At 37.6% G+C, this 18040-nt stretch overlaps 1 protein-coding gene across 4 annotated transcripts in view; it reads left to right on the plus strand.

Annotated features, from left to right (window-relative positions):
• LOC149140132 (Ypt/Rab-GAP domain of gyp1p superfamily protein) overlaps positions 1 to 18040 on the plus strand; it is a 287711-nt gene that overhangs the window by 153747 nt on the left and 115924 nt on the right. For all 4 annotated transcript variants that reach the window (XM_089446802.1, XM_089446799.1, XM_089446798.1 and 1 more), the window contains exon 7: positions 9082 to 9353. In XM_089446802.1, the coding sequence (XP_089302928.1) occupies positions 9082 to 9353 (272 nt within the window). The remainder of the gene's footprint in view (positions 1 to 9081; positions 9354 to 18040) is intronic.

Here is an 18040-nt window from a genome sequence, read left to right on the forward strand (position 1 = left end):
ACCCTTGACAAGAAGATCCTCCAAGCACAAGTCAAACCTTTCCTTTTGATCCGAGATCACTTCCTCTTGCAGCACTTCATCCTCCTTCTTTGTCCTTCTTTACTCCAACAACCCTAGTTTACATGCCCTAGAAGGGATATTCTTCTTTCCTTCCTTCACTTGAGATTTAGGCTTTCTTGATTAGGAAGAGGACTTTAGTCTTAACCCAACCGAGCTCTTTTCTTTGATGTAGTTGCAGATCTGGGACAACAACAGTATGGCCCTAATTCTTCGCACGTGTGAGGGGATACCTTCAAGAATAGCAGCTATGCATGCTCTCTTTCCTTCGCTTGAATAGGCTCTTCCTTCGCTGGAGTAAGAGGCCTCCTTAGCACTCTTTGCTAGCCTAAATAAGCTTCTTCACATGACTGTAATAATAAGTCTGATGTGGCAGCAGAATGAGCCTCTTCTCTTAGCACATGTGACTGTAATAAGGCCTAAAATCATCCTTTCAAACTCGACCTTCTTCCCTTCCTTCTTCGCTGAAGTAGAGACACCTTCTCTTGCCTTCTTCACACCCTTCTCTAGCTTTGTCTCTTTCTGATTTCAGAGATTACTTGCAGCTGTGGAAGTGTGCCCTAATCTGGCACGTGTGACAGTCTCTCTTACCCAAAACAGAGATATCCTACTCGGCCTTCCTTTCGCTGTATAGGAGACTTCTTCTCCTCACTTTTTCGCACCTCTTCTTCTTCTTATTTCAGAGCGGATGTGTGTCCTTCTAGTGAGGCCGAGCTGCCCTTCTTATAGTGATTCTGTCCCTTCCTTTTGAGCCGACATGACCTTCTTAGAGGGCTGACTTGAGCTTGACATGGAGCTGACTTGCTGGACTGAATTTAATTCTTTACAAGAGGAGGCTTGACTTGCTTGGAGGATTTTGTCTTGACTCAATTTCATGACACTTTCACTTGACATTTTACATAGACATATTTACATAGTGTAACTTGCCATCAAGGGGTCTTCAATACTTACATTGACTCTGTTATGTAAAAAATAGTTAATTTTAGGTTTATTAATTAATTTAGGTTTAGTTAGGCGAAAGGGCACGATCATAAGATCATGCCCTTTCCCAAAGGGTGCCCATGGCGGTATATAAGCCAGGCAACCCAGTGTAAATCATCATCATCTATCTATTCATCAATTATTAATAAAGTATTTATTTATTTATATTCTGGGTATCCCAGCGTTTGTTGCTTCATCTGGTATCAGAGCCTACGACCCTCACTCGGCAACCCTTCGTTGTCCGCTGCGATCAATCTACACGCTCTCATTGTATCATCTGCTCAACATTCCATTGCCACCCGCAGTGTCAACCACTGCTGCCATACAAACTCCCGTCCCCAGTTTCAGCGTGACCATCCCTGCGAAATTTTTCCTGTTCTGCCGTCTCAGCGCCATACGACCCTCAGTCGGCAACCCCCCTGTCTGCTGTCCGCCATCATCTGCTGCTCCCGTCCGCTGTCCATAGCTTCCCACCGTCCGCCAGTAAATAAAAAAAATTTCGATAAGTTCCATTGGTATCAACTGCGGTGATAAACTGCGGATATTCCAGATTTTTTAAAACAGTCAAACCGTTTCGTCAGCGTACGTGACTGTTCATAAGAAATTCGTTGACATTTCAAAGGAGTTCCGGAAGTTCCAAAGGTGTTGGTCTGGCCGCTGTTGACTGTCCCAGCACCGTCTGTTCCAAGCCATCGTTTCAGCTGCCCACATCCGTCGCGGTTCCGTCGCTGCTCCGATCGTTTCATCTACCCGCATCTGTCGTCACGGGCCAAGTTCAGTTATTCTGAAACGCAGATAACAGTCCGTTGATTTTTTCTGCAGGAAAGTAGTTACCTCGAGACGTGATACGGTGTGAGACGTCATACATTACGTTAATACATCACCAAACGTGACCCCTGCGTAGAATAAATATCTGTGGCGATATTCACGATTTTTTAAAACAGCATCCTTTAAAAAATATATGCGGTGGTATTTCGACAGTCAACAGAGAGGTGAGGTATATTATATATAATATATATATATATAACGGTTGTTTATATATAATATCAAAAATATATATATAATATATAATATAATCATATATATATATGTTATATATAATACGTAATTTAATTTAGTTATATATATATCATATTTTAATTACATATTATATATATAATTTAATTAAAAGTTATATAATTTATAACTTTAAAATTTATATATATATAATAATTAATAATTATAAGTTATAATTATTATAATTATAATTAAAAAAAATATATAAATTAAATTAAATTATTAAATTAATTTAATAAAAAAAAAAAAAAAAAAAAAAAAAAAAAAAAAAAAAGGGAAAGGAAATATTTTTTAGCTGGCAAATAAATACACGCCTCCGCAGACCCGCTCAATGTCGACAATGACAATGGCGGATTTCCAGAGAAGGTTGTTGGATGCAGAGCAAAGGATAAATAACAACCACGACGAAGTCAGTAAGAGATTAAATGACGTCGAGAGCAAGCTTGGGGAGCAAGCAGTCAAAATAAAAAATCTTGAAGATACGACAAATTGAATAGAGATAAAAATGGAAAGTCAACATGTCCAAACAGGAGTAAACTTCAGAGAAGTCTTAACAATGCTGAAAAGTCTGTGTAAAAAGTCGAATTGTACACCCGAAGAGCTATTGAAAGAAGGTGAAGAGAATCAAGAACACATTTCACCAGAGTCAACTAAGTCCACAGACTCTCATGACAAGGTTGAATCCCCAAAAAAATCAATGACACACCACCAAGAAGCAAGTAACACTGCCTTCACAAACAAGCAACTTTGGGATACCCTTACTAATCAACACCCTCTTTTTGCTCAACCATTAGCCACATACCAGAAGAGGGTAAAGGTTGAGATGCCTAAATTCGATGGGAACGAAAAAAACAATGTGGCATGGATAAATAAAGCAGAAGAATACTTTGAGATATATGACATCACTGACGATGACGAAAAGCTCAGACATGCATCCATGAAAATGGAGGGAGAAGCATATAACTGGTACATGTGGTGGAAAAAGACAACACACGTCATTAGCTGGAGGAGATTTAAAGATGCATTCTTCAAAAGATTCCAAGGTGTGAGGGAAGAAGAGTTCTTTTCAAAACTCATTAAATTACGACAAAAAGGGAGTGTGGATGAATACACTCAAGAATGGGAGACTTTAGTGACGCGAGTACCAGGGTTATCAGAATCTCGTCTAATTCAGTCATACATCTCGGGACTCAAAACCCATTTACAAGCAGAACTTGAGATGCATGATATTACATCTATAGAAGAAGCAAGACGAAAAGCAAAAACAGCCGAAAAGAAATCCGAACCAATATTTTGGTCAACAGTGGAAAAAGCTTATGCAAGACGAAGGATACCCCAGTATGTGGATTCAAATAATACAAGATATGTTCCACCACATCGTCGTGAAGATGAAAAATCTAATCTGGAAATTCAAAGGATAAAAGAGGGTAAATGTAAACGCTGTGGTGAGAAGTGGGACCCCAAACATAGATGTGCTAAAGGAAAAGAACCAAAGAACCTATATAATTGTGAAGCAACCAATGATTCAAACAGTGAAGATTATGACATAGAAGACACAGAAGACGCTCCAGAATTTTCACCAGAACTAGATGATGGAAGTATTCCACAAGTATCATTATCAGCTATGACAGGTATATCACAACCTCAGACTTTAAAGTTAAAAGGACACATAAAGAAGAACAACGTAGTGGTTCTCGTCGACTCTGGAAGCACACACAATTTTCTAGATGCAACCGTGGCAAAGAGACTCAATATATTTTCATTTCCCTTACCAAACATGAAAGTGATGATAGCTAACGGTAAGAAGATTGAAAAGGTGGGAAAATGCCATAAGGTTAAATTGCAGATTCAAGACTTCAGTTTAGAGTCTCCGTTTTTCACAGTACCGTTAGGAGGAGTAGATGTAGTCTTAGGTATCCAATGGCTACGAACTTTAGGTACTTATGCCGCCAACCATCAAGTACAATTTATAAAATTCAAATGGGGAGGTCAAAAGTACAAACTACATGGATTCCAAGCACCAGAAAATCATGCTGTATCATCATCTCAGATGATCACGCTGAGTCGAAGAAGAGCACCTGCTTATGCAATACAATGTCACCAATTAGAAATGTTATCTACAAATATGATCAGAGAAGAATCACCAGAGATTCAAGACCTACCTATGAAGATGCCACCTAATACAGAAATTGAGCGTAGAACAGAAGTTAAAACAGAGTCAAACCCCATCAACATCAAGCCATACCGATATCCACATCTCCAAAAAGCGGGAATTGAGAGATTAATCCAAGATCTTTTAAAGTGTGTGACTTTGATCATCTTGGAGTATCTGATCAAGTGGAAGGACTTACCCGAAGAAGACGCTTTCTGGGAGAATGAATCATTCTTCAACAACATCCGTCGTTACATATGCTTTGAGGACAAAGCATTCTTTCGAGAGGAAGGCAATGTTATGTAAAAAATAGTTAATTTTAGGTTTATTAATTAATTTAGGTTTAGTTAGGCGAAAGGGCACGATCATAAGATCATGCCCTTTCCCAAAGGGTGCCCATGGCGGTATATAAGCCAGGCAACCCAGTGTAAATCATCATCATCTATCTATTCATCAATTATTAATAAAGTATTTATTTATTTATATTCTGGGTATCCCAGCGTTTGTTGCTTCAGACTCTTTGACTTTCCCAGAAGCATTTCAACATGTGCTTGACCTATCAGATGGACAAGAAATCCATTCTCGATAATGACAAAAATAATAATTCTTTTCTTATACAAGTACAAATATCAAAATTACATTTATGAAGACCTAACCTAGTTACACTTTTCTTCAACAGAAAGGGTGTGTCCCTTGGTCAAAATTCAACCCATTCGTCAAGTATATATACATGATGTGACATTCCATCTTGATCATGAATTCATTATCATCTATTCTCTCCTAAAGAAGCTGCATGTGTGACAGAAGGTGGCAAAAGTCTGACTGAAGTTGTCTAGGTGATTTGTTTGACCATTGAGCAGGCCACAGAGATCGCAGACCTGTTTGACCAGAGTGTTGACCAACATTGATTTATGATCTGTTTGACTGGTTTGACCAACATTTGACCAGGGTTGACTAACTGAAGTTTGTCTAGGTTTGATTGGTAGTTTGACTTGGATATTGGCAGAAATTTCTAGAGAGATGTTGATTTGTAAACCTTACTGAAGAATAATTTCTCCTAGAAGAAAAGTTGCTGGGATTTGCCTCAACTTTGGGTTTCCGAGGGGAAAATTGTTGTCTTTATTATGCATGGCTGTCTCTTTATAATCTCACAGTTTTCGCTACATTTACTGTTGAAATTTTCTGTGTATAATTGCTCAATGATATCAATGGCATAAGATAAATTGTTAAAGATCATTAGGTAGTAATTATCAAATCAGAAAATTGGTTTCTATTGTGCATCTTGTAGAAAATTCAACCAATAAATATAGCATTAAGATGGATCAATGCTAGTATTATTCTTGCCTGGTTTGACTTTGTAAGAGATGTGTAATACTTGTAAACTAAGTCACAGGACATGTCTCTCAGGGTCACGTGTCGGACACGAAAGATGAGCTAAAACGTTTCCAAAATGGTTTTTAATGTGTCCTCCAATCACGACATGCATTTTCGACGTGGCGAAAACCTGCCCTAACTTTTTTGCCTCTTAGGACATGTGTCCCACGAAAGGTCACTCATAAAGCCCGCACATGGTTCATTTTTTAGGTTTTTTCAATCATTTTTCGTCGTCGAAGCTCACTGGAGTCGCTGCTGTGTTGGAACTTGGTCATTGTTTTCTCGCTGGAGTTGCTATTGTGTTGTGTTGGAAGTTCCTTGAACGATTCCCAACTGTCAACTTCACATCGATCTGGGTCCTGGATAATAGTCTTCATGGTTTGGAGCTTAAATTTCTTGTTTTGGAGTGCGTGGGGGTCAGGTCAACATTTTCTTGTATTCCATATGCCCATATCTATGTAATTTGTATCAATGTATTTAAGTGACTTTTTAGGTGTCGGCTGCCATTCATGATTTTTAACTTCTAAAATAGCTTTCTTCATGGTCTCTATAGCTCGATTCATTTGCTTGTTCTCTAAATATCCATCCACAAACATTTCCCATGTTTTGAAATTTGGTTTTCCTCCTTTTTCTAAAACATGTTCATGAAAGACTCGACGGCCTACCTTTTCAATCATTCTTTTTGTGATATAGGCATCAATTAGTACATTGGGCACTTTGATATCATAACTTAGGCCATCGAATTCCCACTCTTCAAAACATTTTTCGACTCCTTGCATATCTCCAAGTTTGACCAATGAAGAAAGCATGCATATATAGCCATTGTATTGTTTTAATTGCAAATTTCAATGGCTACAGAGAGTTGACTTAAATATATAGGGCTCTACCTAGTTGAGTCTATCTTGCAATTGCCCACATTTTCTAGGATGTGCAACTTGAGTAAGTCAGATTCATATACTAGTCAACAAGAGAGCTAGAACTACCAAGAAAGAAAATATCAGTTTGATGTCACATGTGCAATACGCAGAATGCCCCTGTTGAGATCCTTGATTTGGTTCTCAATCTATTTAATAAGTTAATAACATGAAGATTCAAGAATGAACATTGAACTGTGAGCAATGAACATCATTGATGTAGTAAATTAATAAACTAATACTATATTTCAGTAACTTAATATGGATCAGGAATTATATTTCAGTATTATATATATATATATATATATATATATATAAAATGTGTCCCTCGTGTCCTGTTTTCGGGGTCGCTGTGTCTTGTGTCGAATACTCGTATTTATGTGTCCTCCGTGTCTCATGTCCTTGTGTTATGTGACTTAGCTTGTAAGTTATACTAGCATAGAATGACATGTTGTAAACAATGAAATATAGAAATTGGCATGGATGATTTTCTATGCTTTACACTGGGAGAAAATCTTCTAAGTTACATTTCCAAAATCGCAAATGGTATTTTCAATGTTTCATGGTGTTTTTTTTGCATATATATTAGAAATTTCGTTTTACTTTTGTATGTGCCATATCCACTATATTGTAACCATCAATTTCCAAGCATTGACATAGCCATATCATAGTTTTTAAACTTGGACATGGGCTTAGAATCGGTCAAATGGAAAGAGCATTTAAATTACAAACACAAGTGACAAGCAATGTTACACCATTGCTTATATTGGGATCCTTATCATTAGTATCACCCTTCCCCTATTGTCTAGATTTTTTTTCTACCTCAATACTCTATCGACATCAGTCAACAGCACCTGATTTTGATAATACTACCTAATCTAAACCCTTATAAAATGGTAGAAAATGTTTAACATGGTTAATCAATAATTTTCGTTTGAGTGAAGGGTACAATTTTGCTGAGGCCATGACAGAGGAGTTCAACAATCAATACCATCAACATTGAGGTACATAAAGGACTTGGTGCCCTTTATTAAAAAATGCCAATCCCATCACCTCGTATGTGATAGAATCTAATGAAAAAGTTGCAATCCTAACAATCCTGAAATCTTGAAAACTGTTAAGTCTGTTGAATTTTAAATGGGATATGAAATTCTACTTTCTCCATTCATTCTTTTACTATAAGGAAATGCTAACTTTTACTTTAGGAATTTAACATTACCATTAATTGCCAGCATTTTTAGTCAAATCCTTTTAAAGAGAAATTGAATGTTGCGTGGGGGGATCAGGTACTTGGCTGAGTAGTGCTGGTTTGGTACTGAACTAGCTGAGTCATGTTTTGACTTGGTTGATTTAATACCAACTGTCCCTCTGAGATAAGCAATAGGCCTAGTCAATATTGTCGCTGGTCAACTCGGCTGAGTTGACTGAGCCTAAGTTGATTTGGTCTGCTTTTCAAGACATAGATCTGTATCCATTCTTCTTCAGCATTTGTATCCTGGGTTTTCTGTTTCAATTTTGAGATAAGATAATTTTATTAATGTCCAACAAATAACCACAAAAGTAGGTCAATGGTACTGAAGAGTACAACTGTACAACCAGTATGAAATTTGAATACAATGTGGGAGTGTTGGTGTAACTCCTAGAAAATGCCAAAAATAATACAATGAAAGAAACTGACATATATGTATAAAACTGTGGTGAAGGTATGGTGATATAAAACACTAGGTGAGTTTGTCCAAGTCTACAGGTGGACAACCCAACTCAAGAGGCTGTCAAGAGAGAGAGAGAGTAAAGAGGAAGATTGGATGATGGGGTTGTTGATGTCAAGGTCTTCTGAGTCTGATGGCCAAGGGCGAGGGGGGTGAACTGGGCACTGGCTCACTGTTAGGGTCTTCTGGAACCATCGAGGAGGTTGGCTGCATACTCCTAACATCTAATGTCAAAGGAAGGAAACTCTGGATAGATCTCTGGTTGCTCCTCTGGATCTGGGAGGTAGTCTGATGGGCAGGATGTGCTCTCTGAATAAACAGTTTATTATGTAAAAATTGTAGTTGTTTTTTGAGTCAGGGTGGAGAAGGTGGGGGCCATGGGAGTTCAGTGTACCAAATGTCTATTTTAGCTGCAAAAGTTAGAAACAGTCAAAACACATGTTTCAGACATTACAACATGCGTGCCATTAGCATATAAACTGGCTCAAAATATCATTTCTGACAATTGTGAGGAATTTCATGTCAGGGAACTAAGTTTTCACATATTCATTGATCTCGACTTTACAACTTTTACATAAAAGTTTACATATATGTTTATGTGCAATTCTATTATGCGATTCTTCCCTTTATCTGATTTATCTTTACTAATTCAAACTTTGATGAAGGAATTGACTCTATTTGTCCTTACGTCTTTCTTTTAGTTTAGCTGCTTTTTTCATATTTACTTTTGGCTGTTTGGCATACATTTATGAATCTTAGATAAGTTTGATGATTCCATTTAAATGTTGTGTTAGTTCTAATTTCGCATGTATTTACACATTTCGTTTCAAAATTTCAGGGCCATTCGTCATCCTGCAAGTGGTTATGTCCAGGGAATCAACGATCTGGCAACACCCTTTTTAGTAGTATTTTTATCAGAGTACTTAGAAGGTGATATGGAAAACTGGATGCTTTCAAACCTAACCCCAGAAAATATGCTAAATGTTGAGGCAGATTGTTACTGGTGCCTTTCAAAACTCCTTGATGGTATTCAAGACCATTATACATTTGCTCAACCAGGAATTCAGCGGCTTGTTTTCAAATTGAAGGAGTTGGTGCGCCGAATTGATGGTATCCAGTGAATCTCTTTCTTTTACATGCATTCACAGTTTTATATGTGGACACATGCTAAATAGGTTTTTTGCATGTATGAGAATATGCAATAATACTTATAACACCTGGGTATGAAATATGTATTAGTCTCCTCTTTATGTTGTTTGACCTTCCATGGGTATGGTCCCTTGGATGGTGCAGTTATGAAACATGTTTGTATGCTTGATATACAGTCAATATTTGTATTCCTGCTAAGCTCATACTGTCATAGCTTTAATTGCTGGTCTGTTTTAGAGGTTAAATGTAACTAGCCTGTCTGTGCATGGTTATGTTGTGGAAGATGAAAGTTAAAAGTTAAAAAAAAGGACTATACAAATGTCCAAAGATGAGCAATAGTGATCAATGTAACTTCAATTAACATCAGGTTCAGTGCAAGAAGGAAGAACGTATGGCTTGTCTATTTTGTATTCAGAGGAAAAAAGTGAACTTTTAGTAAAGTGTAATGCAGGCATGAAAGTCATTTCTTTTGCTATGGTAGTATTTGCAGGGACACTGCAGCCCCAAAGTAGGAGTGGATCTCTTTAGGGAGCATTGTCATTAGCAATAATTTAACTTGTAGACAACAGACAACCAAATAACATATAAAGGAAGAGGAAGTGTTATGGCATGCATTTTTCGTTGGAAGTAACTATTTTGACCATTGCTTTATGCAGTTATCAACAGTTTTGTGAAGGTTGGGATCTGTGAGCATCATCATGCATGCTATTTTGCATATTAGAACTATCAAGATTCAAGTTCCATGGTAGAGGTTAAATGTAGTGAAATGGTTAATGTATGTTCCATGCATTCTCATACAAGAAATGGCAGCGGGAGGAAGTGAACATATGATGTGACATTGGTGGTTGCAGGGACTAGGATGAGATAGGGAACAAGCAGATGGGGCGCTCTTAATATCTGAGTCAAAGAGAAAGTTTGGTGATGGGCATTTCACTGCTTGACTAGTAATGGTAGGTGCCCTTGTTTTGGAATAGACTGTTGTGGGTATGCCTCTATGGCTGTAAGTGTGACATCTGCCAAGGGAGTGGGAGGGTGTGCATTGTATGATGAAACTAATATCATCTACATCCATGGTTGGGGTGTTTGCACAATATTTAAAGACTCCAACCTCTGAGATTGGTTATGTAAAAGAAATTATCAATCTGGTGGGGCTGGGCATTAGATACAACCATTGAAGTTTGTCATTTATGATTGATGAACTCTCGAATATATAGAGCCAGACACCTAGATAAGGAAAAGGTAACAAGGGACCCTATGGAATCCTGATAAAAAACAGTGATATCTCCTTTGAATTTGATAATATAGGGGGGACCTTCACTTGAAGTGGTCCTCTGCCTAATCTTGATGCAAACAGTGATATCTCCTTTGAATTTGATAATATAGGGGCACCTTTACATGTAGTTGTTCTCTGCCTTGTTCTCTAGCGAATAGAATGACTGACAAATACCCCCAATGAGATGTGGTTGTTGGTCTTTGTTACCGCTCAAACTAGTAGGGGTCCTAGGAGGAGATCCTATAGAGAAACTACTAAGTCAAGGGGAAACAATGGAGCAGTAGTCCACTGTCACCTCAGCTAAAGCTCCCTGCTCTTTACGAACTTTCATCGATGGGAGGAGACCCGGTATAGAGGAATCACAATGATGAATGGATCAATGAATGGATGGAGAGTGATTCCTAGAGCCTATTCCCAAGAGAGGCTCAAATAATTGTCTTGCTTGCTTTGGAAGCAAAGTGATTGGCTCTCTAGGAAGGGCTAAGGGGATACCTAGACCCAGGTTTGGAGAATATCCTTTGAAAATAGGTATCCTAGACCTAAGAATCCCTAAGGAGAAATGGCTTCTATGTAATCCTTGTGAAACTTGAGTTGCAAAGTTGCAGGACCACAAAGGACCCAAGTGGACCCAAGCTAGGTCAAGGGTATGGAGTTGATCACCAATGGAGAACCTTGACTTGGCTATGTAGGAGAATAGGATCGAAGGAGTAATTTTCTTTTGAGATATGAATGCAATGATCCAAATGAGGACACTATCCCATCAACCTAGGGAAAGAAATGGTTTTGTTGCTAGGGCTTGCTATATCTCGGGATTCCATCGTCGGTTTTGCCTCTAAATTGGAGGACCTCTTGAGAAAACCCCAATGCAGTAGTGGACCAAAATTCAAGGTGTTTGGATGGCTACAATAGATTTCGCTTGATGCCCTAGGTGACCTATTAGGGCTAGGCCTAAAATTGGGAAAAGTGAAGAAAAGAAGGGTTATTTTGACCACCAAAGGGATGCGAGGATCAGTGCCTTGCTTCTTGGGCTTAAAGGAGTCAAGCTACACCTAGATTGAAGATTTTCTTATGCTAAGGAGCCCTAATTGACCTTCGCTAGCCTCTCCAAGGGAAACAACTAGGCTATTAGGGTTTTATACTTCAAATTTGCAAAGGAGATGAAGTTTCATGGTCTTTAAACCTAAGAGGTGCCTCTAGGAATATTCACCCAATCCCTGAAAGAGCAACACATGCATTAAATCACTTAATCAAGGTCTCCAAGAATTTCACATTACTTTAACCCATACAAGAATAATGATAACAATAACATGCAACAACAAGATAACAAGAATAGCATTACAATTTCACTTACATGAGAGAGAGAGTATATCCATTCATCATCTTCGCATTAGAAAGAAGCTCCAAAGACAATAGCGAAAATCCAAACATCACAGTGCATCAAGAAAACTCCAAAAATTTCATCCTAGCAACAAGTGCGAAAATCTCTCAAGAGATATTAATCCAATCCAAGTGATGATGAGAGGAAAGAATGAGCCTCTCATCTATTTATATAACCCAAAAGGGGATTCAATTTTCCTAATTGGCCTAATTTAGCCCGAAATAATACATAATAATGGCATGACTTGGTGACAAGCCCACCAAGATAGCTCAATAATACAAAAAAAAGCCTCTCAAGAGGGCATAATAGTGAACTTGATGAGTCGTTGGGCCATTGAGGAGGCCTAGTGGAGTCCATATGTGCCAAGTTGAGAGAATAGGCTCCAAAACATAGTGAATAAGGGGTCAGCCCCTTGATATCCATGCAAGTCACAGGTGTTGTCCCCATGTGGGTGTGGGGGCACAATGACATCCTCATGGATCTCCAAGTGGATCGAAAATGCTTGTAAACCATTTGTAAGGGCTAGGATGATGACATAAGCCCTCCCTTTGTCTCCCGTGGTGAGACACATCCTCATCTGGGCCTTGGAACATCTGACAAGTGTATGGTGCAAGTGTGAAGCAGACTGGGCAAGGTGGTCCAGGTGCATCATCCTCATCGAAAGGTGTGCTGACCACTACATGTCAATGACCCATGGCAGTACACCCCCTTTTATTGATGTGTTCTTGCCATCCAGCTATCATCGTCAGCCTGAGGATCATGTTATAATGTAAACGCATTTTGCATGTGTATAATGTAAATAATCTCAACAGATCCGTGTCGTGTATGTAATCACCTAGGTAAACCTACTTTTCTGGTGACGATCTACATTCTGGGAGGTTTTTTGTCTCACCGATCCATTCTCGGATGGTCTGCAGAGTTTTCCTTTAGCCTTACCCCAAAGCCGGAAGCCGGAATGGGTTTTGTCACTGGGATCTTAGGAGAGTCCTAGTTTTATAGATCGAGTTTATGTAAAAGTGATTTGGGAATAATCTTAACTATTTGGTTAGGTTATTTTATTACAAATTGCTTAGTCTGCTGGATTATATTTGTGTCGCAGAAATGGGTAGTCTGTGAGGGTCCATTTCAGATGGGTTTTCCCCCTTGTGATGTAAAAGATATGAAAATGATGATGTAAAGTGTCTTGAGGGTTGGAAAAATAATTTATTCCCTCATAGGTTAATTAATTAAATTTTCTGGCCAAAATTAATTAAAATCCTAAGCCAAAAATTTAATTAATTAATGGTCATAGGTAAATTTACATTTTATAAAGGCAAAATTCGTGGGTCCTTTAAAAATTAAATTTCAAAGAGGTCCAGGGACCGAGGTTAATTGATTATTTTGCTAAATTTTAAGCCTTTGGTCCCTGGGGTTAAGTCAAAGTCAAAATTTTGAGGAAATTAATTCAAAAATTTAATTTTTGAATTAATTAAAATGCAGTTAATTGAAAAATTCGAAATTTCCTCAATCATTTAAAATTTCGATAGATGAGATTAAAAGAAACTTTGATCCTCATCAACGGTCGAGATTGCTTTGACGAGGATCACTCAAACTAGTCGTTGGAAGATTTATCGTTAAATAAGAGGTCATTTGTCAGTTGAGATCATTCGATCTCTGGATCGTGTACTAAGCTCTCAAACTCTCTTGTATACTTTTTTGAATTAATGCAAAAGTCTTTGGGGTTTCAAAGTGTTGTAGTGTTCCTCTTTATGAATTTATGGTAACATTATTTTAATTTCTGTTTAATATTATGTGAAAACTATTAATCAATAGCTCTCTTAAAATAATCTGAATACATGTATCTTATTCGGTTTGTTGGATCTAGGGTAACATTTTTAATTTTGATTGAAGTAGCAGGTATTTCTATTTCTTCAGAATTTTATTGTTGTTCTATTTCTCTACTTGATTTGATGGTTGATCTAGTGTTTGTAGAAGATCTCTCAGGTTCTCAGTGAGTAGTTGGGGATAGTCCTTGGTTGGACCAACCAACTCTCAACACATATTTTCTGAAGAGCGTACTTCATATAAGCCTCAAGATTTATCTAAGGATATTTTTTTTTTTCTGCAGGGTGTTTTTTGGCTAGTACCTTTCTAAAATTTCAAAATCTTTTAAATATTTTGTGGAAATTTTGGTAGATCTAGCTATTAAGAGCCTTAGATTATCAGATCTGGGAGCGGAGTTGGACTCATACTCCTCAGATTTGATAGATCTGTAAATTATTTGTATAGATCTGTAAATTATTTGTATATATTTGTTATTTACTTGTGTAGATCTGAAATTTTGTAACATAATTTTGAATTTTAACGCTTGGGTTTTTGGGATTTTCTCTATTTTTGTACATATTGGGTATTGGGTTTTTTCTCTTTTCGCTTGTGTAGGAATAGATCTGAGAAATCAGCCAAGTAAATCTTCAGATTTGAGCTAGATCTAGGCCCTAGAGGGCAAGATCTGAGCTCAAAGATTGTTTGCAGGAATAGATCTGAGAAATTTGCCAAGTAAATCTTCAGATTTGAGCTAGATCTAGACCCTGGAGGGCAAGATCTTGGCTCAAAGATTGTTTGCAGGAATAGATCTAAGAAATCAACCAAGTAAATCTTCAGACCTGAGCTAGATCTAGACCCTAGAGGGCAAGATCTGGACTCAAATATTGTTTGCAGGAATAAATATGAGAAATCAACTAAGTAAATCTTCAAATCTGAGATTTTTCAAGCAGATCTAGGGGTTTTGAGACAGATCTAGGCCCTGGAGGGCAATATCTTATCCCAAATCTTTTTACAAGGCTAGCCATTAAAGATTTTGCAATAAATTTGATGATTTGAAGCAAAATATTTTTTTCAGAACAAGGGTTTCAAGTTTTGGGGCTCCTAAGCCTAGATCTGCGTTCTCCTAGCCCAACGCTAGTTCTATTGGGCCTAGTGCTAGCTCTCATTGGCCCTAGATTCCCTTGCTCCATTTCTGATTTGAATATTTGATTTTCTGAAGCTAATCATTGGTGGGTTTTTTTGCAGAAAATTTGGTAAAAATTTGTGTTTCAGATATTGAATTTTTTTTTTTTGGCAACTTGGGCAAGTGATCTTCAAGGCCTAGGGTCTAAGGGTTTGATCTCTAAACCATCTTTTTTCTCACTGTTTGCTACAACAGTTATATACCTTTCTAATAGTGGTGAAAAACACATCTAAGTGGTTTGAAATTAACTAAAACAATTGCTAAATACATTAATAAGTCATTTATGTTTGAGGTGTATCAAAAATTTGGCCTAGATCTACATTTTGGGTGACTGTTATCTTTGAATAATTATGTTTCTAAAGTCTGAAATATAACAGTGGAAAAATTTCATGTGGGTTAGCCTAAAATCAGTTCCTAAGTTGTCTAATACATTAAGGAATTAATTTCTTGAGTTGGGAATTCATCATTAGGCGTATTTCATGTTTTAATTGCTTGCTGTAATAAGTATATCAGATCTGATATAATTCCGGAAATCACATCACAACAGGTTGAAATTTTTTTGATAATTCATGTGGGCAAGTTTGGAAAAATTTCGGTAAATTTTTAGCATAAAGATATCATTGATAGCTTACTATTTTCATTGTCATATTGCTGCTGTCATAAACTTTTTCTTACTGCTGTCGTAAAAATTAATTTCTAAAAATTAAGTACTCTGTCATGAAATTGTGATAAAATGCATATTCTTTGTTTCATAAACTGAGTATTTTTTTGCGCATCTGTTGACATTGATATCGAATTGCAAAGTTGTTTTTGTTCTCTTTGAGCTAAATTGTATCAAGAAGATTTGAAATAATTTGGTGTTTTAACTATAGTATCTTCAAGAGTTTATTTTTTAAGTCTTCATCTAAAAAAAGGCGAGCAGTTCATTTGGGTAATTGAGGGCTTTTGTGGCAAAAGTGTTTTCCCATTCTCGAGTCTAATTCCATCTCATCTTCTGGTGCAATTGCATAGAAGTTAACTTTGCATAGATAAAATTTACTTCCAAGCATAAGCTTGGTCGATAGACAGATAGATCTCCATCTGTTTTTCTTGAGAAGCTTGTTTTAATAGTACTTAAAATGGTGACCTTGCAGTCGTCAGAGCCACAATTCTCTGCAACGCCGGAGGCATCGGGTATGTTAGAATTTAAGGAGAGGTATCTTTAATCACACCTTAGTGTGCTTCTCCTGATCTTCTCTCTGCCAATTACTACGAAATCAGGCTCAACACAGAAATGATTGAAGGGTTCACATTTAAATACCATTTAACTAAAATTAACCAAGATTCTTGTGTCTCACATTAGTTTTAGGATCTACATTTCATATAAAATAGTCATTCATCTACGTAGCAATTGCTAATCGATTACTTGGTCTTAATTTCCCTAGCAAGATCGTTGACTCCATAAGGCACTGGTATCAATGATTTAAAATCTAATCAAATCCTATAAGTCTTGCTAAATCTTAATCAAGTACTTGATCGTTTCGTTGTGTCTCCCGAACTCGCTGGTTCCCAACTAGTTCTTCTTCATTCCTCTTTTCCACAGGGTCTACCCCCCTTAGCCTGTTGTAGGGAGACAACTTAAATGAAGAGATTGGGGATCAGGGTGATAGCCCCCGATTTGAGTTGTTGTTGCGGTGCCTAGACATTCTGTGCGACAACATTTTTGGCGCTGTTGCCGGGGATATTTTAATTTTGGCGCTTCAAGGACATTTTATCTTCATTCTCCTCATATCATATTTATCATTTTTACCGGCAACGCCAACATTTTTTGGCGCCGTTGTCGGGGATATTTTATTCTTGGCGCTTCAACGACATTTTATGTTCATTCTCGTTATATCATCTTTCTTTATCATTTTTACCGACAACACCAACATTTTTTGGCACCGTTGCCGGGGATATTTTATTCTCGGCATTTTGACATTCCCTCATCATTCTTTCATCTTTTTCTCATTCATTTTAGCCGGCAACACCAACATTTTTGGTGCCGTTGCCGGGGACCGATTTATTGGGCCTTGGCTTTACGACATTCATCTTTCATCTTTCTCATCTCTCATTCAAGCTGACAAAGTCAACACTCCTTGGAATTGTCACTGGGGACAGAGTTTTTTATGTCCTTGGTTTCTTCGACCTCGTTTTAATCATCTTATCTTTTCCGCCATTCATTAGCCTATCAAGCGGCACAACATTTCTTGGCGTTATTTGATGTTTTCATCGCCCTATCTTTCGTCATCTCGCTAATTGTTTCATTTGCACCTTTAGCACCTGGACATTTCGGTTCATTTCTTGTTTGGGTGGCGACTCCACTTCTTCCATTTATTATTTCTCAGACAAGAAGCCCTCCCTTATATCCGATTGTTTGTTGCCTTTTGGATCCTAGAGTTAGATTCATGTTCAAGTGGCGACTCCACTTCTTTCATTTCTTACAAGAATTTCTACTAGAAGCTCGCTTCTAGTGGATCTCTTGATTTTCTTGTGTAGAGGACTCTCTCTAGCATCCATTTGGTCCCTCATTATTCCTTTAGGCAAGTCATCATGGATGATTCATTTACCCCGTATCATTTTATTGATGTTCTCCATGATATTCCGGAAGTGGCCATTCATAAATTGTCTTTGTTCTCGGGTGGTGATTCAGTTGCTGTTAGAAAGCATGTATGCAGGTTTACTCATACAATACTCAGATATTGTCGATCTCCCCAATATGATCATGAAGATGTCAAAATGCGTCTATTTGCCTTTTCTTTAGAGGGTGATGCTTTGAATTGGTTTAATAATTGTCCTGAAGATTCTTTCGCTTCTTTACAAGACATCGTCAATGCTTTTAAAGATGGATATGGTTATCAAGATAGCTTGCCTTGTGCCCCTAAAATTATGCAATAGAATGAAAGTGATCTTGTGAAGGATCCAGCTATTGATGAAAGATTTCAAGACAATTCTCCATATTAGAATGTGCCATCCACTTGTACCATTGCAGA

The sequence above is a fragment of the Pinus tabuliformis genome, chromosome X (genome assembly GCF_031772625.1).
Source record: "Pinus tabuliformis cultivar Carrire ecotype Pingquan chromosome X, CPIR1, whole genome shotgun sequence".
In the NCBI taxonomy this organism is placed as follows: domain Eukaryota; kingdom Viridiplantae; phylum Streptophyta; class Pinopsida; order Pinales; family Pinaceae; genus Pinus; species Pinus tabuliformis.